General features: G+C 43.7%; 1 protein-coding gene across 7 annotated transcripts in view; it reads left to right on the forward strand.

Annotated features, from left to right (window-relative positions):
* The window catches only part of RARB (retinoic acid receptor beta), a 347,370-nt gene that overhangs the window by 279,052 nt on the left and 44,948 nt on the right, over positions 1-23,370 (forward strand). For all 7 annotated transcript variants that reach the window (XM_053410538.1, XM_053410536.1, XM_053410537.1 and 4 more), the window contains one exon: positions 22,961-23,102. In XM_053410538.1, the coding sequence (XP_053266513.1) occupies positions 22,961-23,102 (142 nt within the window). The remainder of the gene's footprint in view (positions 1-22,960; positions 23,103-23,370) is intronic.

Raw genomic sequence — 23,370 nt, forward strand, 5'->3', positions numbered from 1 at the left:
CAACCCAAGTGCTCCTGCTTGGCACAAGCCTAATAATAATTTATATGGTGCCCATCTGACTGGGTTGCCCCAGCCACTCTGGCCGGCTCCTATTATGTACGCACAAGCATATCCATTTAGCGTTGGAAAGAATATTACCATATTCTAATATTAGGAAGAACATTAGGAAGAACTTTCAGGTGGGAAGTGCCGTTCGACAGTGGAGTGGACTCGGCTGGAGGCTGTGGACTCTCCTTCCTTAGTGGTTTTTAGGCAGAGGTTGGACGGCCGTCTCATGGATGCTTCAGTTGAGATTCCTGCATTGCAGGGGGTTGGACTAGATGCCCTGTAGGATCCCTTCCAACTCTGTGATTCTGTGTCAAGCTAATATCCTAGACAGAGACAGCATGTTCCAGAGGCTGTTTTATTCTGGTCCGCTTTTTGACCTTCAGCTTGTAGGGGGGGGGGGAATTAAAACGCTGGTCTCAGCAGTTGTAAGGCTCTTCCTGAAAGCCCCACTCTTTGCTACTGACTTTACTCTTCATTGTAGCAGCCTGCAAAAGACCAGGGCGGGGGGTGTCTTTGGGTGTAGTGGGTCTGCTTTCCCAAATAAAGCCAGCATTGTGCTGGTGAATAGGAGCAACCAATGCTCTGGCAGATTCAGCTGTCTGTTAGAGCCTTGTCCCTTGTTCTAAGCAGTTAGAAGGCGACATTCCTTTGGTCACAACACACGGCCTGGATTTCTGGCACAAGCTGTGTATGTAGCAAAGTTGCCTAGAGCAATTTAAGACAAAAAAAAGAGGGAGAAAACTGCGGGAAGCACAAAGGATGCTCACATTTTTGTAGTGGGAGCCGGCAAATTTGTTTTCACAGCAGAGGTGCCTCTCTGTCTCTTGTAGATGGTTAGGGGACAAAACGCCCATAAATTCAAAACACTGTTTCCCACACCAGTGTCAATCTTAAACAAAAAGCGGGATCCCCAATTAAATATTTTGTTAATAAAGCTTCACCTAGGACAGATGTCAAAAGCAGCCATGTTGCAGCATTCTGAGCGAAAGGGCTGTGCAAATTTACATGTCTGTCTGTGTTTGATGCCTCTCTCTGCAGCCAAATAAGTACTTTTTGTGTGTGTGTAAGTGTCTACTATATGGAAGGGACGTGGGTGGTGCTGTGGGTTAAACCACAGAGCCTAGGACTTGCCGATCAGAAGGTCGCGGTTTAAATCCCCGCGACGGGGTGAGCTCCCGTTGCTCGGTCCCTGCTCCTGCCAACCTAGCAGTTTGAAAGCACGTCAAAGTGCAAGTAGATAAATAGGGACCGCTCCGGCGGGAAGGTAAACGGCGTTTCCGTGTGCTGCTCTGGTTCACCAGGAGCGGCTTAGTCATGCTGGCCACATGACCCGGAAGCTGTACGCCGGCTCCCTTGGCCAATAAAGCGAGATGAGCACCGCAACCCCAGATTCGGCCACAACTGGACCTAATGATCAGGGGTCCCTTTACCTTTACCTTTACTATATGGAAATGATAGGAATTAAAAGTAATCAGAAGAGGACTGATTGCTTGGGTCACCTGATCATGCTGCTATCAGGGACTGGCTGGACAATGAGGTGTGGTAGGAGGCGGCAGCTGGGGAACCCCTAAGGCAAAGCCCAGAAGAGTAAGGCTCATAGCCTGGGGATTGGTGGTGGGACATTGAGGAGAGGTCAGAGGAAGAAGATTGCGAGGAGGTGCTGAAGGGATAACAGGGGTTAGTGAACAGGAGGAACCTGCGGCAGGGAGCAATTCAGAGGAGGGGGATCAAGAGATTGTTGAAGAATCCAGGGGGTCTCCCTCTCCTGCTGTGAGAAGCTCCCCTCCCCCCTGGTCTCGAAGAACATGCAAGATTTGGAGAGCAGAACAGAGGGCAGAGGTGGGCAGACACAGTTTGAGTCTGCTGAGAAAGCATCCAAGAAAGGAGTCTTAGAAAGGGCTGAGGGCAGGACCTTCAGTCCTGGCAACTGCTCTCTAGGGGCAGGACCAGATGGGAAGGTCTTCCTTATCTGTGAAGTCTAAAGTATTGAACTCTAAACCAAATTCTGTCCCATCAGCTATCCCTCATCCATGCCAGGAAACTAAGAAAAATCAAAATTCTGAACTAGAATACCACCCAATGTCCTTGTCATGTCTACAGACCAGTCATTTTGCCTCTGGCCACGGTTCCCTTCCAAGCCAACAAAATTGAATTCCATATTGGACTACTAAGTATTCCAAGGGCATTCTCCCTGGCTTGAAATATGACCTCAGGCTTTCCGTTTGTAGGGAAGAGCCATCAGTTTCCATAAGCAGTCCTGACAGATTAGGAAAGGGTACAGCATAGAATGAGCATAATATTCTGTTGTTTGCCTTATCATTGCACATTTCCTATTGCAAGGCTTGTACGTCCTGATATCACTGTTTAAGAATAGCTTTCACTCTACTTTGACAGCATTTGGCCTGGTGTTTCAGGCTGAAGCATTCTGTTTACAAAGCAGCAAATAAACACTGCATGCTGTAATTCTTGGTGCAGTTCAAAGACAGTGGCAGGCTGTGGTGGTGTTGTTGTTGTTTTATACCCTGCCCATCTGACTGGGTTTCCTCAGCCACTCTGGGTGGCTCCCAACAGAATATTAAAAACATGATAAAGCATCAAACATTAAAAACTTCCCTAAACAGGGCTGCTTTCAGTTGTCTTCTAAAAGTCGGATCGTTGTTTATTTCCTTGACATCTGATGGGAGGGCGTTCCACAGGGCGGGCACCACTACCGAGAAGGCCCTCTGCCTGGTTCCCTGTAACCTCACTTCTCGCAGGGAGGGAACAGCCAGAAATCATCATAGTGCTTTCAATTCATCAGACTTGACTTTGTCTTCCTTGTTTCTAGAAACAGGTCTCATGGAGAATATTTGCCATTGCTTTGAGTAAAGTTCTTCCATCTCAAGGCTGATGAAAAGAAAAGGGAAAAATGAAGTTTATGACATGGGTCTCTTGATGTCAACCAATAATTTGCCCAGCCCTCTAAATGCTACCTGTGTAAATGCTACTTGCTCACTTCTTCTTCATGATTACTTATTGACCAGAGGTCTGTCATTTCATTTCGCTCTTTCTTACACATCTTTAAACAAATTCCTACTCTCCTAAGAAAACCCTTGTTTGTTTAAATCAGGGGTGGAGAACATGGGTGTCTGCAAGAATTTCTCCAGAGAGGTGAGGATTTTTCCAGGGGTGGGTGGATGCAAAGTAAAAAAAATATTGACTTAATTTCTTCCCTAAATAGAAGGATCGTATCTGTACGTTTTGTCTTATGACCAGGTTCTACAGATACTGGAAACTTTTCAGAAATCCAATGTATTCCACATTTCACTGTGGGCCCAGGAGCTCAAGATTTGCAAAGCAACATTCTTTGCAGCCGCATTTATTTTTTTCTTCTGATCATTAAAGATGGACTCCTTTGCCCCCTGAATCTAAATCATGTTGGGGCAGATGTACATTTACAGCTTACTTTCCCTGGCAGTGAAGAGGACCCTTAAAGTAGGAGTGGATGTCATTTGCTGTCATTTCCCACTGCCCGATTAGTTTAGAAAAAGCCATAGGCTGCAATTCTCAAGTCACTGTGATAGTGCAAGCCCCATTAGTTTTAATGGGACTTGTGACAGAACAGCACTTTGAGGAGTGAGGCTGTTAACATAAATAGCTTCCCTCATGAACAGGCATGGCAAATTTGTTTGGGTTTGAAATCCATCTTAAATGGCCACAAATCTAAATGTGGGAAATGTATTTGGTAGCTTTCTACTGAATAAATGAGACTGAATTTACATTAGGGAGTAAGTGACCATCATTGTGTATGCATCAGCTCACACTAAAATTTCCGCCTTAAAAAAGATATAAGTACCAGCGAAGCATAAGTGATAAAGCTGCTTTTGCTTCCATTTTCACACGCTTGGGTCCCATTCTATCTCCAGAGAAGTCTGAACACATGAGGCTCCTGTGTGGTCTCCCATTCTGGGACGACCCAAACCAGCAGAAGTGGAATTACCTATAAGTGCCTTTAGACCAGGGTTCCCCAAACCTGGATCTCCGGGTGTTTTGGGACTGCAATTCCCATCATCCCTGACCACTGGTCCTGCTAGCTATGGATGATGGGAGTTGTAGTCTAGAACAGGCATAGGCAAACTCAACTCTCCAGATGTTTTGGGACTACAACTCCCATGATCCCTAGCTGTGGAGCCAAACAGGTTGAAAACCTCTGACATAAAGTATTCAGACTAGGCTGTCAGAAAAATATACACTTCTCTGTGGACTACATATAAACTCAAAACATGGTAGAAAGAATTATGCCATATGAGGACAAAAATACTTTTTTTTTACATACAGTCATTATTTTTGTTACATACAGTCATGGGGAAAAGAATGTGCACTCCCGTTGAATTCAGTGGTTTTACATATGAAGACATAATAACAATCATCTGTCCTTAGCAGATCTTAAAAATAGGTAAATACAACCTCAGATGAACAACAGCACATGACATAGTACACCATGTCATAATTTATTTAACAGAAATAAAGCCAAAATGGAGAAAACTTGTGGAAAACTAAGTACACGCTGACTGCTTCCACAGGAATTAAAGAGGGCAAGTAGCAGACTGGTACTGCTAATCAAATGCGCTTGCTTAATTGATCATCAGTAAGTGTGCCAGCCTCTATAAAAGCTGAAGTTTTAGCAGTTTGCTGGTCTGGAGCATTCAGGTGTGTTTTAACACAATGCCAACCAATTTTAAGTTTATCATTCTAAATGAGAAAAATTATTCAAAAGTGGAAAACATTTGAGACAGTTGCCAATCTTCCCAGGAGTGGACGTCTCAGCAAATTCATCCCAAGGACAGACCGTGCAACGCTCAGAGAAATTTCAAAAAATCCAAGAGTTCCATCTCAGGCCCTACAGGCTTCAGTTAGCACGTTAAATGTTAAAGTTCATGAAAATACAATTAGAAATAGACGGAACACATATGGTTTGTTTCGAAGGGTTGCCAGGAGAAAGCCTCTCTAAAAAGAACATGGCGGCAGCACGGATTAGGTTTGCAAAGTCGCAGCTGAACAAACCACAAGATTTCTGGAGCAGTGTCCTTTGGACAGACAAGACCAAAGTGGAGATGTTTGGCCATAACGCACAGCACCACATTTGGCGAAAACCAAACACATCATATCAGCACAAGCACCTCATACCAACTGTCAAGTACAGTGGTGGAAGGGTGATGATTTGGGCTTGTTTTACGGCTGCATGACTTGGGAACCTTGCAATCATGAACTCCTCTGTATACTAAAGTATTCTACAGTCAAATGCGAGGCCGTCTGCCCCACAGCTGAAGTTTGGCTGAAATTGGGTCATGCAACAGGACAAGGATCCCAAGCGCACCAGTAAATCTACAACAGAATGGCTGAAAAAGAAAAGAAGCAAGGTGTTGCAGTGGCCCAGTCGAAATCCAGACCTCAACACAATTGAAATGCTGTGCAAGACCTTAAGAGAGCTGTGCGTAAACAAATGCCAGCAAACCTCAATGAATGGTGGCAACGTTGTAAAGAAGAGTGGGCCAAAATTCCTCCACAGTGATGTGAGAGACTGTCCTACAGAAAACGATTACTTCATGTTATTGCTGCTAAGGGTGGTTCTACAAGCAATTGAATCATAAGGTACAGTGGTACCTCGGGTTACATACACTTCAGGTTACATAAGCTTCAGGTTACAGACTCCGCTAACCCAGAAATATTACCTCAGGTTAATAACTTTGCTTCAGGATGAGAACAGAAATTGTGCTCTGGCGGCGCGGCAGCAGCAGGAGGCCCCATTAGCTAAAGTGGTGCTTCAGGTTAAGAACAGTTTCAGGTTAAGAATGGACCTCCAGAACAAATTAAGTACTTAACCCGAGGTACCACTGTACTTAGTTTCTGGCTTTTCCATTTTGGTTTTATTTCGGTTAAATAAATGATGACACGGTGTTATACGTCATGTGTTATTATTCATCTGAGGTTATATTTACATAATTTCAAGACCTGCTAAGGAACACATGTTTGTTTATTATATCTTCATATGCAAGACCACAGAATTCAAAGATGGTGCACTTTCTTTTCCCCATGACTTTATCTGTGCCTTTAAATGCAAAGTTGTTGGATTCTGTTTGTTTGCACAAAACGCCAATGTGGATCAGGACTCCGGGATGGAAGTGATATGTAGGAGGATTTAACTCTTTAGCTCCCACTGTAGTCCTAGTCTAGTTTGGGCTCCCCCACACTGCAGTATACATTTTGGGGGTTGGGGGGGGGGGGCTTCAGTTGAAGTTTTCCCATCCCACACAAATTGCAGGAGTGGAGAGCCTGATGCAGATCAAACCCATAGCGAAGGTCACAAAGTTAGGATCCCAATTCAGGAGAGGCCCCCAGCATTGGAAATTTGTGTAAAAATTTACTGCAGTTTTTAAAGGCACAAATATGTAGGCAAAGTAACATGTAGTTTGGACCTGAGGTCCTTAAGACACGTACAATGAGGTGATTGTTTACACATGTAGCATACAGGAGCTCTTTAATTTGTTTGATTACATTATTTTGAAGAGACCCTCTAACTTGCTTCTTTGCCTATTGATCTTGCATATATATCTCATTAGTTTCTTTACAATCGATGAGTGCTGCAGGCTCTGCAGCGTGCATGACCAGAACATGAGTTTGCTTGGCTGGTAGTCTGTGTGTTGTGTGTGTAAATACTGACTGGTAAAAAGGCAAGCACTTTCTGTTGCAAATTAAAAGCGTTTTTGAGGAAGCTTCCTAAAAAACAGCAGCTAATGGGGTTGAGGCAGCTTCTTCATTAAATGGATCCCACAAACGACCCACTTTGCTGATTTGACTTCATAGCCTGTCTGTCATCAGCCTGTAGGGCACAGTTTACTGAACTAATACAGAAAATCTGTTATAAGCCATACTTCTGCAAAAGACAAGGCAGCAGTTGGTATGTTTATGTGATAATGAACAGCAGCACCTCCATGCCACAATAGCAGACCCTATTTTCCAGGGATAGCCTCAGATTTACAGAAGCTGTTCTGGTTTCTGATTTGATCCTGGAATGTCCCGCTTTTCCTCTGGACATCCCTATTTTCATTGGAGATATGTTGAGGGTAAGCTATCCACCCCACCATTTTATTACTTCTTTACTTCTTAAATAGTTCTAAAAACAAAAACAAAAAATGTTGTGTGGCTAATGAACTTAAGCATTTTTATCCCTCTTTTCTATAAGAGCCCGGTAGTGCCAGTATAGTTTGATTAGAGTGCAGTGAATAAGAAAGAAAGAATTAATCGCTGCATTTGGTATTGAGGAGTATAAGGAAGTCAAAGTTTTTTTCAGATAAGTTGCTTCTTTACTCTGCTTTCTGTTATAGGGTAAGATATTCTTTGGGACAATGTTCTGAAGACTGAGCTTGTTCTGAGAATATTGGGCTGTTACTTCATCATAATTTGTATTGCCTGCCCTGAGAAATAGTGAACAAAATTATATTGAAGTGAAGGTGGGAGATGTCCAAGTCTTTAACAAATCTACACATTTAAATCTGTCTTTTCCTTAGCAGCCTTTAGCCTAAAATGATTGAAGGGGGGACGACGACACCAAAGACAGGTTTCAAAAAAGCAACAGAAGGCGTCACGAGTTTCAAATAACTCCACAAATGCTCAGTGGCTTGAGGACTTAAACAAGTTACATTGAGAAAAGACCCTGGATCATAATGTAATTTGTTCATCTATACTTAAACATCTGCTTACCAAATTATGCTTCACATTCCTTTAAAAAAAACCAGGCGCTTTTGGAAGTATACTTAAATTCATTTTAAGTGTTCTTGAACCCCAAAGATGTAAAACTTTATAGTGTGCTGGGAAAATGTGCACTGAAGAAATGTTGCACTAGTTTGGAGATAATAATTTGGGAGTATGGAATGGGAATGCAATAATATCTGGGTGGGTGGGTGGGTGGGTGGGGGAGAGCAGCTACATAAATGGTTTGGGAAAGTGTCATTCTTTAGTAAGAAATACTGTGCTTAATTAATTCTTACTCCTGGGAGGTCAGCCTGGGGCACTCATTATTGTCTTAATTGGTGGTATAAATCCTGAGGCCCCGGAGGAAGAAAAACGAAGAGCAGTTAACAGTGGAGAGTCTACAGGAAAAGTGCTAGCTGGTGGTTGGGGCACAATTGCAGATTGTGACAGTTTACGAGTTCAGTGGGTTAGAGGTCTAGCCCTACCTAAATTAGGTTAGAGTGTCTTGAATATATTTTTTTAAAAGAAAAGATGATTCATCGCTGTATTTGGCATGCAGAGGTCTAGGGGTCTTCCTTCTTTCTTAGATCAGAGCTTCTTTCAGATCTGTCCTACTGATATTAAGTTAGTGAAGTTTCCCATCTGGTGTTTCCAAAGAGTTTCAAGTATTTTAGCAGATTTTGCAAAGAGAGAAGTGTGTTCTTCTTGTTGTTTTACTCCTTTTATCAATACTTATTTGAAAGTTTTTTTTGGAAAATTGAAGAACCAGTATGTTCATGAACTCATATTTTCTCCCCCCAAATATTCTTATTATTGTAGACAAGTGTCTCAAAATTCAGATGGATTTTGATTTAACTCAGAGTAGTTCACATCTATGGGACGCGGGTGACACTGTGGGTTAAACCACAGAGCCTAGGACTTGCCGATCGGAAGGTTGGCAGTTCGAATCCCCGCGACGGGGTGAGCTCCTGTTGCTTGGTCCCTGCTCCTGCCAACCTAGCAGTTTGAAAGCACATCAAAGTGCAAGTAGATAAATAGGTACCGCTCCGGCGGGAAGGTAAACGGCGTTTCGGTGCACTGCTCTGGTTCGCCAGAAGTGGCTTAGTCATGCTAGCCACATGACCCGGAAGCTGTACGCCGGCTCCCTCGGCCAATAAAGCGAGATGAGCGCCGCAACCCCAGAGTCGGCCACGACTGGACCTAAAGGTTGGGGTCCCTTTACCTTTACCTAGTTCACGTCTTACTCTTGGCAATTGTATGCCACTGCATTTATGTTTGGTCCTTGTTAGGCATAGCTGTGCTACATTCACACGATGCTCTCTTGCTATTGTGCATCACAGGGGAAGAATGGTAATGTGGAGAATGTGACCTTTCTGTGGGAAGTATCTGCCTTCCCTTTTAATCTCTGCACAGTGCTTAGAAAATCGTAGGTGTTATAAATGATAATAAATTACTGTTACTCTGACTGTGGACTTAGAAGTGAGGTGGAATTGGCTTAAGGAGGGTGAAATATGCTTCGTTTGACCATAAAGTTGTGAATTTTATACTTTGGAGTGAGAGAAGATTTCTAGGTTGGCAGCACACTCCCATTTCTAGTCAGATTCAGATGGGGAATTTCATTTTACCTCGTGTTACATACGCTTCAAGTTACATATGCTTCAGGTTACAGACTCCTCTAACCCAGAAATAGTGCTTCAGGTTAAGAACTTTGCTTCAGAATGAGAACAGAAATCGTGCTCTGGCGGTGCGGCAGCAGCAGGAGGCCCCATTAGCTAAAATGGTGCTTCAGGTTAAGAACAGTTTCAGGTTAAGAACAGACCTCTGGAACGAATTAAGTACTAAACCCGAGGTACCACTGTACGTGAGAGAGTAGTTCATTCAGGCCAGCATAGCAGTCTCGTGAAATGAGCAAGTTTGGATGGCCCCTAAGGTTTAACTTTACAAATGTGTATACAGTCGTACCTCTGAAATCCATTCCGGAAATCCATTTGACTTCCAAAACGTTCAGAAATGAAGGTGCAGCTTCTGATTGGCTGCAGAAAGCTCCTGCAGCCAATTGGAAGCCACATCAAACGTTCGGGTTCCAAAGAATCTTCGCAAACCGGAACACTCACTTCCAGGTTTGCGGCGTTCGGGAGCCAAAATGTTTGACTCGCAAGGTGTTCGGGATCCAAGGTACGACTGTAATGTACCACTTTTGAATCTGGAGTAGCCCATAGCATCCTGTGCTCCTCCCTCCCTCTCTGGAGTGAATATTCCTGCCACTTGTCTTGTGGTTACATACTGTGTTGCAAGAAACAGGTTATAGAATCATAGAATCATAGAGTTGGAAGAGACCACAAGGGCCATCGAGTCCAACCCCCTGCCAAGCAGGAAACACCATCAGAGCACTCCTGACATATGGTTGTCAAGCCTCTGCTTAAAGACCTCCAAAGAAGGAGACTCCACCACACTCCTTGGCAGCAAATTCCACTGTCGAACAGCTCTTACTGTCAGGAAGTTCTTCCTAATGTTTAGGTGGAATCTTCTTTCCTGCAGTTTGGATCCATTGCTCCGTGTCCGCTTCTCTGGAGCAGCAGAAAACAACCTTTCTCCCTCCTCTATGTGACATCCTTTTATATATTTGAACATGGCTATCATATCACCCCTTAACCTCCTCTTCTCCAGGCTAAACATGCCCAGCTCCCTTAGCAGTTCCTCAAAAGGCATCGTTTCCAGGCCTTTGACCATTTTGGTTGCCCTGCTCTGGACACGTTCCAGTTTGTCAGTGTCCTTCTTGAACTGTGGTGCCCAGAACTGGACACAGTACTCCAGGTGAGGTCTGACCAGAGCAGAATACAGTGGCACTATTACTTCCCTTGATCTAGATGCTATACTCCTATTGATGCAGCCCAGAATTGCATTGGCTTTTTTAGCTGCCGCGTCACACTGTTGGCTCATGTCAAGTTTGTGGTCAACCAAGACTCCTAGATCCTTTTCACATGTATTGCTCTCAAGCCAGGTGTCACCGGTCTTGTATTTGTGCCTCTCATTTTTTTTGCCCAAGTGCAAAATGTTGGCATTAAGGATCTGGTTAACCGGAATTTCACATGAGAGGAAGAAACTCTTCTTACCTATGGTTAGCATTGCTGGCTGCTTAGCCATCCATGGCAAACACCAGCAGGGAACAGGAAGATTAAATCTGTGCGGCAGAAAGAAAGAGGTGAGGGCAGGGAAGGAGAGCAGGATCTTGAGATCTGCTTCCTGTTGCTTAACTGTGGATTCTATATCTACCCAGCACCCAAGATACCACACATTGCTTCACCTTTGGATGCCACAAATACACTTCTTTTTCAAGCGCTGTTAAATGTTGGATAGACGATGCTGGATTTTAAGTGAATCGCTACCTGGTTTTGATTTTAGAGGCTCTTGTGCACTATATATTATCATCAGCTGCCTTATCAGCCTATTATGGAATAGTTGACAAGGTAGAAATTTGCACTTAAGAGAAATCTAGCTCCTGAATCCCTTAATTTATCCTTTTGGTGTTATATATCCTTCCTTAGCAAAGAGGAGAAGGAGGCAGCAGCAGCAGCAGCAGCAGCACACTAGATTTAATGTGGTGCAATTTCAGTGCAGACTCAATGTGGTAAAACACAGTGCATATATTCTTCCCATGTGACTGTTCCTGATCTGTACTGAACTTAACACCACTGCTTAAATTAAACACAGTCAGAAGGAATGCTATAGGCAAAGGCAATGTGCATTTCTCTGGAAGTTGTTTGCTACAAATATAGTATTGACAGTTCACAATCGAACCTTGTCGATGTCTATGATACAATTCAGTTTTATTCCCTGTTGCAGAGCTGGTTAATGCACTTGTAATTGTCTTTCTGCCAGCTGGCCAAGAGAGACACGGGAGCTTGTTTCTTGTATCATTTGTAAAAAGAAATAAAAATTGACTCATATTTGTAGTATGACTTTGTTGGAGCATTTCTCCTGCATCATACCAAATTAGGGGGTGAATGTTATTCCAAATGCCTTCTGAAGAATATGTTAGCAGTGCATGGCCTCGGGCCTGGGAAGTCACAGCAAATAGAGTCAAAAGATGGGAATTGATTTCATTGGGACTGACTTCGGAGTACGCAAGACTGCTTTGGAAAAGAGAGAGAAAGGCAGAATTTCTTGGTGCTTTAAAAAGGAGGAAGGAAAACTACCCAGTTATTTGTTCATAATAAAATGTTCTATGCCGGGGTGGCCAACTCCCAAGAGACTGCGATCTACTCACCGAGTTAAAAACTAGCAGTGATCTACCCCCTTTTGGGGGGTTCAGGTCAAAGTTGTTGAGCATTTTTTTGAAAGGAAAGCCCTGATTTTTAGGGGTTCAGGTCAAAGTTGTTGATTTTTTTTAGGGAGAAGGAAAACCCCGTTTTTAGGGGTGATAGGGAAAGTTGCTGAGCTTTTTTTAGGGGAGCCAAAGTTGACGAGCTTCTTTGGGAGGAGCCAGTGATCTTCTGGCGATCTACCACAGACATCCAGTGATCTACTGGTAGATCATGATCTCCCTGTTGGACATGCCTGTTCTATGCTGTTTGTATGTAAAACAGTGAAAGTGAAGGAAGGGAATGACTGAAGATTTTAAAACCATAGTTATACAATACCATGCACATTGAGTTACTACAGGGTTTTTTCTGGAAAAACACAACAGGAAGCAGGCTGTTGTATCTTTAGCAACTGCACACAGGCCGAAGTTCTACAGATGTGGTTTCTCCCTGGCTTGGTGATGTAGTGATCATTAATGATTGACCTGTTTGGTTTTTTTAATGGTCTGCTCTCTTAAAAGGCCAAGAGAAAAGTGTGTGCACACATCATTTTTCAAATTATTAATATCTGGTGATATTAATATGAATACCATAACATTAAAAGTCATAGTTTCTAAAGAGAAATGTTTTAACCTTCCACGGAGCTCTGTAAATGATTTTGGAGTGGCCATTCTGAGGCAAACATTCTGAATCACAACAATACATCAAGAGGATAAATGTATCACTGAGTGGAGACTTTTAGTACATTGTATGCATTAACTGGCTTTCCAATGCCAGGGTGTCTGTGTTGTTAACAGCTGTTTTGTGATTTGCTACTATAGTCAAACCTCGGTTTTTGATCGTCTCCGTTGCTAAACGTTTCAGCTCCTGAACATCTAAAACCCAGAAGTGTTCCAGTTTTTGAACGCTTTTTGGAATCCGAACGTCTGACGCAGCAGACAAGTGGGTTCCGATTGGCTCTTCTGATTGCAAGAGCCAATCAGAAGCCGTGCCTCAGAAATCGAACGTTTCAGAAGTCGAAGGTCCTTCCGGAACGGATTATGTTCGACTTCCGAGCTCCCACTATATTTTATTAATTACATAATCAGCAAAATTGCACTTTTTTGCATTTCATTTTCTTCTGGCCTTACTGTTCACAATCCCTCCACCCTCAGATCATCTGCCTGTATTCCTGTAACTCAGGATAACACTTTGTGCATCTAATGAAAAGGACTGTTGTCCGCAAAAATGTTTGCCATGATATTATTTAGTTGCGTAGTTATTTATTAGGCTTGTAAGTTGCTTGTTACCTGAAGGTCTCCAAGCAACTTACAATACATTTAAAAACATGATTATAAATACATCATGCCATAGAAGCAAAGCAAAACAGCCCTCATGACACCCGCAGGAAGCTTTGGCAGCATGCTAGTGACAACACAGCGACGTGGGTGGCGCTGTGGGTTAAACCACAGAGCCTTGGGCTTGCCGATCAGAAGGTCGGCAGTTCGAATCCCCGTGACAGGGTGAGCTCCCGTTGCTCAGTCCCTTCTCCTGCCAACCTAGCAGTTCGAAAGCACATCAAAGTGCAAGTAGATAAATAGGTACCACTCCGGCGGGAAGGTAAATGGCGTTTCCGTGCACTGCTCTGGTTCGCCAGAAGCGGCTTAGTCATGCTGGCCACATGACTCGGAAACTGTACGCCGGCTCCCTCGGCCAATAAAGCGAGATGAGCGCCGCAACCCCAGAGTCGGTCACGACTGGACCTAATGGTCAGGGGTCCCTTTACCTTTTTAGTGACAACACAACACCATCTCAGTCTTATCAAACGCCTGGAAAAAAAGGTCAGTGCTTACCCAGTACAGAAAAGATGTCATCAAAAGCTCTAAGCATTCCACGGACATGGAGCCACAACTGAAAAGACCCTGTCCCATGTCACCGTCCTTTGAGTCTCCCTCAGAGTGGGAACTTGGAGAAGGGCCTGCATTGGAGATCTAAGGCTCTGATGTGGTTTCTCCTAAGGTTTTAATCCTAGGATTTGTTTTGAAATCGAGGTCCTATAGCAACTTTTACGTAGTAAATGCCTTCATCGCGATTCACAGCGAGCACCGTCAGGTTCGTAAAAGCATGTCTGATGTGGAAACATATCACCGGAACACACCCTGGAGTTTCCACTCCTTCCGCAGGTAAGTTGCGGTTTGTCTGAAAGCCAACTTATGGGGCTTCCATTGCTGCAGTGCTCTCCCCTCCCTCCCTCCCTCGAGCCTTGACTCTTAACTAGCCTGTTCTGGGAACATCATTACATTAAAGGCATATTCCTCCTAAGTTAGTGCGGAGAGAGGCCACACCAAGAGGAATTCTGTTTTCTGTGCAACTCTCCAAGATACAGGGATCATTTCAAGATCCGGACCTGGCAACCCTAATCTGTCTAAAGAGATGGATGGAGAATTTCCTTGAGCAAGTATTAACCGGTCTGAATTTAGACAAAGCTTTTTCCTAATCTCCCTTTTGGCTCAGATTGTGTAACTGTCCCATTGAGCAGGCAGGCCACGTCGATCTAAATGAGTCTTACATAAGCACATAAGCACTTGGGAAATGAGCGTATGTGTAGATTTGTATGGGTATTTTATGCTAATATTCTAATATGACATGTTACATGACATTCAGGCATGTCTATTCTTTGTAAATGCAGAAAAGCCGTATTTGTCAGTAGTCCATGGGAGCCAAGTATGGAGGGCCATGGGGGCCAAGCCCGCCCCCTATTCCAAATCATAGGGCACTCACCCTGTGGCATGTCCACACAACATGTCAGCATGTCCCACGTTGTGTGTGTGTGTGACATCAGCAAGCTGTGGGGTGTTCGCACGTCCCGTGCTGACGTTTTGTGGCCCCAGGGCCCCTCGATCACGGGTGCAAGGTGGCGAAAGTGCAATAGTCTATCTAGAAGGGTGGATAGGTAAAGGTAAAGGGACCCCTGACCATTAGGTCCAGTCATGACCGACTCTGGGGTTGCGGCGCTCATCTCACTTTATTGGCCGAGGGAGCCGGCGTACAGCTTCCGGGTCATGTGGCCAGCATGACTAAGCCGCTTCTGGCGAACCAGAGCAGCACACGGAAACACCGTTTACCTTCCCACCGGAGCGGTACTTATTTATCTACTTGCACTTTGACGTACTTTCGAACGGCTAGGTTGGCAGGAGCAGGGACCGAGCAACGGGAGCTCACCCCGTTGCGGGGATTCGAACCGCGGGGATTCAAACCGCCGACCTTCTGATCAGCAAGTGCTAGGCTCTGTGGTTTAACCCACAGCGCCACCCACGTCCCTGAAGGGTGGATACTTGCTGTCAACAGAAGCTTGCTGAGTGAGTTTCTCACCTGAAGATGTTTGCTTTTTCACCAACTCTCTTTTCTCCTTAAGTCACACAGCAACAGTTAATTTGCAAGTCAAAAATCTCAGCTTGGAATTTGTTTATCTGCCATCGTCAATAAGATGAGGCATGCCACATGCCGGACAGCACATTCCTGTGATTTAAAAACAAAAGAAATCAAGCCCCTATCAGGCCATATTTCCTTTTGAGACACAGCATGAGGATAACTGAGGGTTTTAAATCATAGGAGTTGCCATGTAGAAAATAGAAGCAATGGTGTGATTTGGTATAGATGCACGGAGTTGTTTTAATAGCGTTTGCTATTAAGGTAATGCATTCCATAGGATTTGAAATCCTTTAAAACGCCCTTGAATTCTGAGCAAAGGGGCATTTGGCTTAGCGTCACAGAGGAAGTGATACACACAATGACTTCCTTTGTACCCAGATGGCATTCTGAAGTCCTTTGTGACACTGGTTATTAAATCTGTTCAGATCTTCTTTAAGCAACCTATCCCTGAACTAAACTCTTTCATGTTTGACATAGCAATAGACAAGCATTAGAAAAGTAAATAGCAACAAGGTTGGCCTCTTTTTTTTTTGGCATTGTGTTAAAGTAACATTGTCTAAATGGGTTACTTTGGCTTTAAATAATAGACCTAGTAACTGGCTTTATTTGCTCGCCGGGTACATGTGGTTTCACATACCATTCTCCACTTTCAATGGGGCAGATAAGGTATCAACACAATTAAAAGTGAAAAATAATCTGTCTGCTTTGCCAGTGGTGAATGCTCAGAGAACACACACTGATACAATAGATTTTGAATAATTTATACGAGTCGTCTTTTTTTTCTTCCTCTTTCCTTCTCGCAATCTGTAAATGAGGACACCTAATGCGACATGGCCAGGATGATACTCTATCCATCTTCCGTTAAGATAAGAAGATGTTGGGGGGGGAGGGGGAGGCAGGGGAGAGGGAGGAGCTTTTCAGTCAAGTCTGGTTTTGTGCTGAGCAAGGGGTTGGGTGGGTTTGGGGGGGAAACCAACAGTAAAAAAAAGAAGCAAGCTTCTATTCATCAGGAATTGCATTTGCAAACTGATAAAAGAAGCAGCAAAGCGAAAATTTCAAAACGCCATACTAATTTGGCTCCTAGCACTGCTCCTTCATTCAGTAAATTAAATACGAAGTGCCGGCACTCTCCCGATGAAATGTTTGGTGGGTGGCATGCTAGAAGGAACCACTGCTGTTTTCTTTTTCTTCTCTCCACCCCCCCTCCCAGTAGCCCAATGAGACAGTATGTCTGGCTGCTAACCAGAAGGTTGGTAGTTCGAGTCCACCCAGGGACAGCTGCGGACAGGATTCCTTCATTGCAGGGGGTTGGACTAGATGACCCTGGGTACCCTTACAGTTCTAGGTTTCTGTGCAGGCCATAGTAAAACAACACCTTTTTGCTTGCTGAGTGTATTTGATTTTGCATAGCAAGGATAATAGCCTTGCTGTGTGTGTGTGTGTGTGTGTGTGTGTGTGTGTGTGTGTGTGTGCAGCTCCAGTGCTCCTATCAAAGAGGATTTATACGGGTGCTATAGCGCCCATTAACACTAATGAGAATTGTTCATGTAAATTCCTTATGCCTCACAGGCATAATCTATCCCTCGTAAGAGTGCTCAACACTAATAAATAGAGCAAAATGTGGGCAAATGGGTCCTTTTAAAAAAAACGTAACATATGAGACTTCATACCCTGATGGCTATTAATTTAAAGGCATTATATCATTACAATTATTGTTATTACAGATAATAAATTATGTGTTCCCTCTTGGCATGGGCAGTTTTCCTGGAAGAGAATTTCAGATATACAAACCAATACTGTGGCCCCGCCATGGGTTGCAAAAGTGGGTTTGGAGAAATTTGGGATGGGATGCTGCAAGGCAGAGTGAGCTGGGACTCCACCAGGTAGGTGGAGGTACAATTTCTGGGAAGAATTGGCAGGCGGGAAAATACCGTATTTTTCGCTCTATAAGACGCACCAGACCACAAGGCGCACCTAGTTTTTGGAGGAGAAAAATGGGGGGGGGGTTCTGAATCTCAGAAGCCAGAACAGCAGTGAAAGCAGCAATCCCTCTTGCTGTTCTGGCTTCTGGGATAGCTGCACAGCCTGTATTCGCTCCATAAGACGCAGACACATTTCCCCTTACTTTTTAGGAGGGAAAAAGTGAGTCTTATAGAGCAAAAAATATGGTAGTTCCGTAACACCTCTCTTTGCTTGCAGATTCTCTTGAGTAAATGGTCTTTCTAGTCCATTCCCACCCACCTTGCTTTTTTAACCTATCCGCTCCCAGCCAGTCGCTGAAAAATGTCCTGGAAAATAGCTGGGGGGGGGGATTTGCAGGGGAGAATCAGCAGACATAGGAAGAGTTAAGCACTCCCTTTTCCCACCTGTCAGTTTTTCACCTGCAAATATTTCTTCATCAGGATATACAAGCTTGGGAACACAAGTTTGCCACAATCTCTTAAATAGTCCTGCCCTAATTAATTAATAATACCCACCGCCTCACACTAAGATCCCAGGGCAGGTTTCAGCTATTTAATTTTTTTTTAAAAAAAACTTAAATTTCAAAAAAGAAATCAAAGGCACGAAAAATATCTTCTAATCTCAATAACATCTAATAAAAAGTAACCATTAATACAATTTGAATTTTATTATTTCGGTCACAGACCAGATCCAGCCCACATACAATATCAAGAAAGTCATAAAACACGATAGGGATACATTTGAATTTGCAATTAGGTATAACAGGGACAATACAGATATAGCAACAGTTAAAAATATATATAAATTAAAACTTGGTCACCTAAAATTATCATTTAAGGCCTTAATCATTATGATAGCACAGCTTGTTCCCTAAGTTTTATGGCAATCGCACAGAATTGGGCTACCCTTAATGTGATCCCATTCATACAATTGCTTATCTTGTATTCAGATTTCCAATCAAAGGTCATTTTCTAAAAAGAGAGATTGCTTTTCCCATGTCGTGGGATGCTTTAATGAGATACCCTCTCATCAACAGTGGGCTTTCCAAATAGTGGTAAGAGCCATTGACTGCCCCTCAGCCTAACCCACTTCACAGGGTTATGTTGGGGATTAAATGAGGAGGGTGAACACCATGTATGCCTCCTTGAGCTCCTGGGGGGCAGGGGAAGTGGGACATAAATTCAAGAAATAAAATAAATAAGGGCTGTCACATTCCCTTGCTTGGAATTAAGCCAAGGGGAACTGAGCGGCAGAGGCCAAGCGAAATTCTTCTGCACATTTTTACTTCTGCTTAGTTGTATGGTGTTTCCCCACCATTCCTTTCCTTTCTCCTGGCACCTATCCCTTGTTTGTGTGCTTTTCCTTCCTGCTTGCCGGCTGGCAACTTCAGCTCATAGCATCGTAGAGTTGGAAGGGAACCCGAGGGTCATCTAGTCCAACCCCCTGCAATTTAGGAATCTAAACTTGCAGCATTCATGAGAGGTGTTCATCCAACCTCCGCTTAAAAACCTCGAAGGAAGGAGAGTCCACCACCTCCCGAGGGAGTCTGTTCTACCGTCTAATACCTCTGTCAGAAAATCCTTCCTGGTGTTAATGTTGTGATAAGCATGGCATATTCACTGCCGACAGTCAAGTGAGATACCTAGACTGTATCTCACTCAATATAGAGGAGAGGTGGGTGAGAGATCCAAAGGGTTCTATTCAATATTAGTCATACTCTCAGTAAGGTAAAGGGACCCCTGACCATTAGGTCCAGTCGTGGCCGACTCTGGGGTTGCGGCGCTCATCTCGCTTTATTGGCCGAGGGAGCCGGCGTACAGTTTCCGGGTCATGTGGCCAGCATGACTAAGCTGCTTCTGGCGAACCAGAGCAGCGCACGGAAACGCCGTTTACCTTCCCGCCGGAGCGGTACCTATTTATCTACTTGCACTTTGACATGCTTTAGAACTGCTAGGTGGGCAGGAGCTGGGACTGAACAACGGGAGCTCACGCCATTACAGGGATTCGACCCGCCGACCTTCTGATCGGCAAGTCCTAGGCTCTGTGGTTTAACCCACAGCACCACCTGCGTCCCCCATACTCTCAGTAGACCCACTGAAAATAATGGACAGGACTAAGTCACTTGCCTTACTCACATCCTGTCCAGGAGGCGGTTCTGCCTGTCAGCTTCCTCCATCTCAGTGTTGCCCTTATAGAGAAGAGGATGGGAGCAAATTAGCTCTGCCTGACATTGAGTTGTGTCAAATACTAGTCCTACCCATTGAAAGTTACTGAACCTGGCTTACATCCATTAATTTCAATGGATTTGCTCTGAGGAGAACTGGCATTAGGTTAACCGATTGGCTGTGGCTCCATCTACTAGTGGCCTCCCTGCTTTCTGCCCTCTAAGGCCCACCAAGGGCAGGGCCGGCCCAAGACATTTGGCACCTGATGGCAAGTCACAAAATGGCGGCCCTGCACCCCACCAGGAAAGAAGGAGGGAGTGAAGAACTACATCAAGAACAAGGGAGGAATAAAGATCTACTTTGGGATCTCCTGCCCCCATGGATCCTGCCTCCTGAGGCGGTTGCCTCAGCTTGCCTCATGGCATGAGCCAGCTCTCACCATGGGATGAGACCTTAATTCTTTTGTGCTGAACTATAAGTTTGATTTTGTTTGTCACAATTTATCTTATAGAAGGCAATCTTTTTTAATTTTCAATACATAAGATATAAATACAAACAAAAGCAAATTTTAAAATATCAGAAATGACAGCGTGGGGGCCACATATCCATTTCCTTGTCAACAAAATCAGAAGCTGTGAGGAGCCGCCCATTAGTGGAGACATTTTAAAAGTCCATGTTTCCTCCAAAGGGCCCTAGAGGTTTGTTGTATTCATAAAAATGATAAAGTCCCACCACACAGTATAAAAATGCTTTGGATCTTCTAAGTCTTTGGAAACCTTTATATTGTGGGTCACCTTTTCTGCAGTTGCCAGTTCCGTACACAGGAATATTTGCATGGAAGTAATTTTGTTGATTTAAAGCAAAGGGACAAATTTATGTCTCTGTTGTTCATGAATTTGCAACCACGGGGAACAGGAAGACATCAGTACTCGCCTCTCCAACCTCTTCCTGTAAGTGAGAGGGGCCTTCTCATTTTCCTTCTTGAGCAATTGTAATTGAGCAATTGTAATTAAATTAAATTAAAAGGGTTGCCTGGGTCTCGTAGCCTAAGAGGACAACTGTTGAACAGGTGACCTATAAATGCAAGTCAAATGGGTCGAGTATCCCTTCTTGTAATGATTATATAGTGGGTTTTGTTCCCCGTGTTCTGTGGATAGGGTGGCTCATTTCTTTTTTAAATGTTTTCTTGCCCGACTTCCCTATAATATCAGCAACAGCACGGACTTAGTTCCAAATATCCCCTTTGCTGGATATGAAGCTCTTCCATTCATGCAAGTTGGGTGTCTCCGATTACCATTAATTATCTACCCCCACCCACAGCTGCAGCCCCCATATTTGTACTGCATACCTTTCTGGAGGGTCCTCCAGCTCTCAGCAGCATCTTTTATAGGGCTTCAGTGGGAAGGAGGAGGCGAAAACCTCAAATGGTTCGTGGAATTCAAGCCATGGTATTTGTTCAGAAGGACTAAATCCTCAATTCAGACACAGATGAGCAAGAAGAAATTATTTTATCAGATAACTGAAATATACTCGGAGTTGAGAGTGGATTTCATGCTTTTTATTCAGCTCATATTGGTGAGGAGGAATGGAAGTACCCCCAGAATGTCTGCTTTTATATACATTATTTACACAATGGGCCCCACGTGATTGGCTAATTCCGGGATTCTCCTAAAGGCCAATCAGGTTGCGGATTCACTTCCACCTGGAGCTGGATTGGGTGGCTTCTGTGGACCAATCAGACTGCTGCGTTCTGAATCCTGTTGTTCTAGGACCAATCAGACTGCTGCAAATTGGATCATATTCAACTCAGTACATAACAATAACCTTTCAGAATTAAGAAAGACCTGAGAAGTCACATTTAATTTTATTTGATACCTTGCTATAGATTTATTGTGCATGGGTTGAACCTTGCTTAGTTGTGAAGCCCTGAAAACAATCATTTTGGGATCCTTAGAAGGTGCCAGCACTGAGATGATGTTGCATTGTTTATGTCCCCCCCAAAATGTGATCTCTTCTCCCTGCCTCCACTGCTTTGCACAACAGGTATTTCACTCTGAAATTTTTGCTGTGGGTTCAGACCTGTCACATGGCTTCCATTCGTTAGTCCATAGCCATCGCACTTCGGTTGAACTAACTGTCAGCTGCCTCTTCATCTTTGCTGTGATCAAATAGTTCCCCTTTCTGGTTTTAAAAATACGTGGCGTTATGAAAAGTAAAAGGCCACAGTGTGGCTCCATAATTTAAATACAGGCAGGCATCCTATTGCAGTCAACTGTCTTGCTTCGTTTGCCAGTCGAGAGGCTCCATTGTTTACAAAGTTTATTGCTGAATTCAGAACTGGATCTTTCTATTTCTTAAAACAAAAAAATAAACTAACCAGGGTGTTATAACGTTAACGTTCTGTGATTGACATATAAAGCCTTGCAACCAGATTATCTCTAGGAATGTCTTTCCTTGTATACCTCTGCCTGGTCGCTTCGATCCTCAGGAGAGATGCTCTTAATAGAGTTGTACACTTCGAGGCTTCGTTTTATGTCCACTCAGACATGAGTGTATTGGCACCTTCCCTTTGGGATTTGCTCCCAATGAACATAAGGCAGGCACTTAAAGTATTAGCATTTCAGCACCCGGTTAAAACTCACCAGTTCATCCCGGCTTTCTTTCAGGAGTGATTTGTTTTGGGCTTTGTACTTATGTATTTTGTACTTATTTATGAGTGTGACTTTATTGTTTGTTTTCTTCTGTTCACCACCATGATATGTTTTTTTCCCCCTTCCTCTTTATGTTGCTGGTATCCAAATGTCTGCAAGCAAACAAACAAGATTTGCCCTGGTTCATACATTCAGCCAGGTGGCATTGAAATAACCTTAGGGGATGCAGCCACCATGTGAATCAGTGACTGGTCACCTGGAGGCGTCAACAAAATGGAAATTCATGCAATGTACTTTTAGTTTAGCACTAATGCAGAGGTCCCGGGTTGTGCCACAAGCTATCTTCCTGATGAAGGGGGCGATTTTTGTTGTTCCTCTACTAAGCTCTTGCAGAATGCCCCCACCCCCAACACAGTATATGAACTTTTCTTTTTTTTCTTCAATTTTCTGAATCCTTGCTCTTTGTACTGGGCTGCATTCCCCCTACTGGTAAATAGCATTGTTTATTTTTGATTAAATGGTATTTACCATGTTGTGAAGTCATCATATTAGATGCTGAATATTTCATAAAGCCTTGAAGGTTATCAAACCTAGTCATAGTGTTGCATGCATTTCAGTCACTTCGCAGAGTAACTTTCAACATGATGAGAGGTTTAATTTCATTCCTTTCTTTCCTTCTGCTTGATTGCAGGGTTTTTTCCGCAGGAGCATTCAGAAGAACATGGTTTATACATGTCACCGAGATAAGAACTGTGTTATTAATAAAGTCACTAGGAACCGCTGCCAGTACTGCAGACTACAGAAGTGCTTTGAAGTGGGAATGTCCAAAGAATGTGAGTTGCTTGTAGAAATTGTCTCATTTTACTTATCTATATCTATATATTTGGATTACAGTGGTGGTCATGGGGATGTGCCTTCCTAATCGGACGTATTGGGGTCAGAAATTAGTGTGGATGCTACTTTGAATATCTCTTCCTTTAAAAAAATGGGGAAAAGGCCTTTTTAAACATCATATAGCACATGTCTACATGGGGATTTGTCTAAACCACTGAGTCTCTTAGGTTTGCCGATCAGAAGGTTGGCGGTTTGAAACCCAGCAAT

This window comes from Podarcis raffonei, chromosome 12, assembly GCF_027172205.1.
Source record: "Podarcis raffonei isolate rPodRaf1 chromosome 12, rPodRaf1.pri, whole genome shotgun sequence".
NCBI lineage: Eukaryota > Metazoa > Chordata > Lepidosauria > Squamata > Lacertidae > Podarcis > Podarcis raffonei.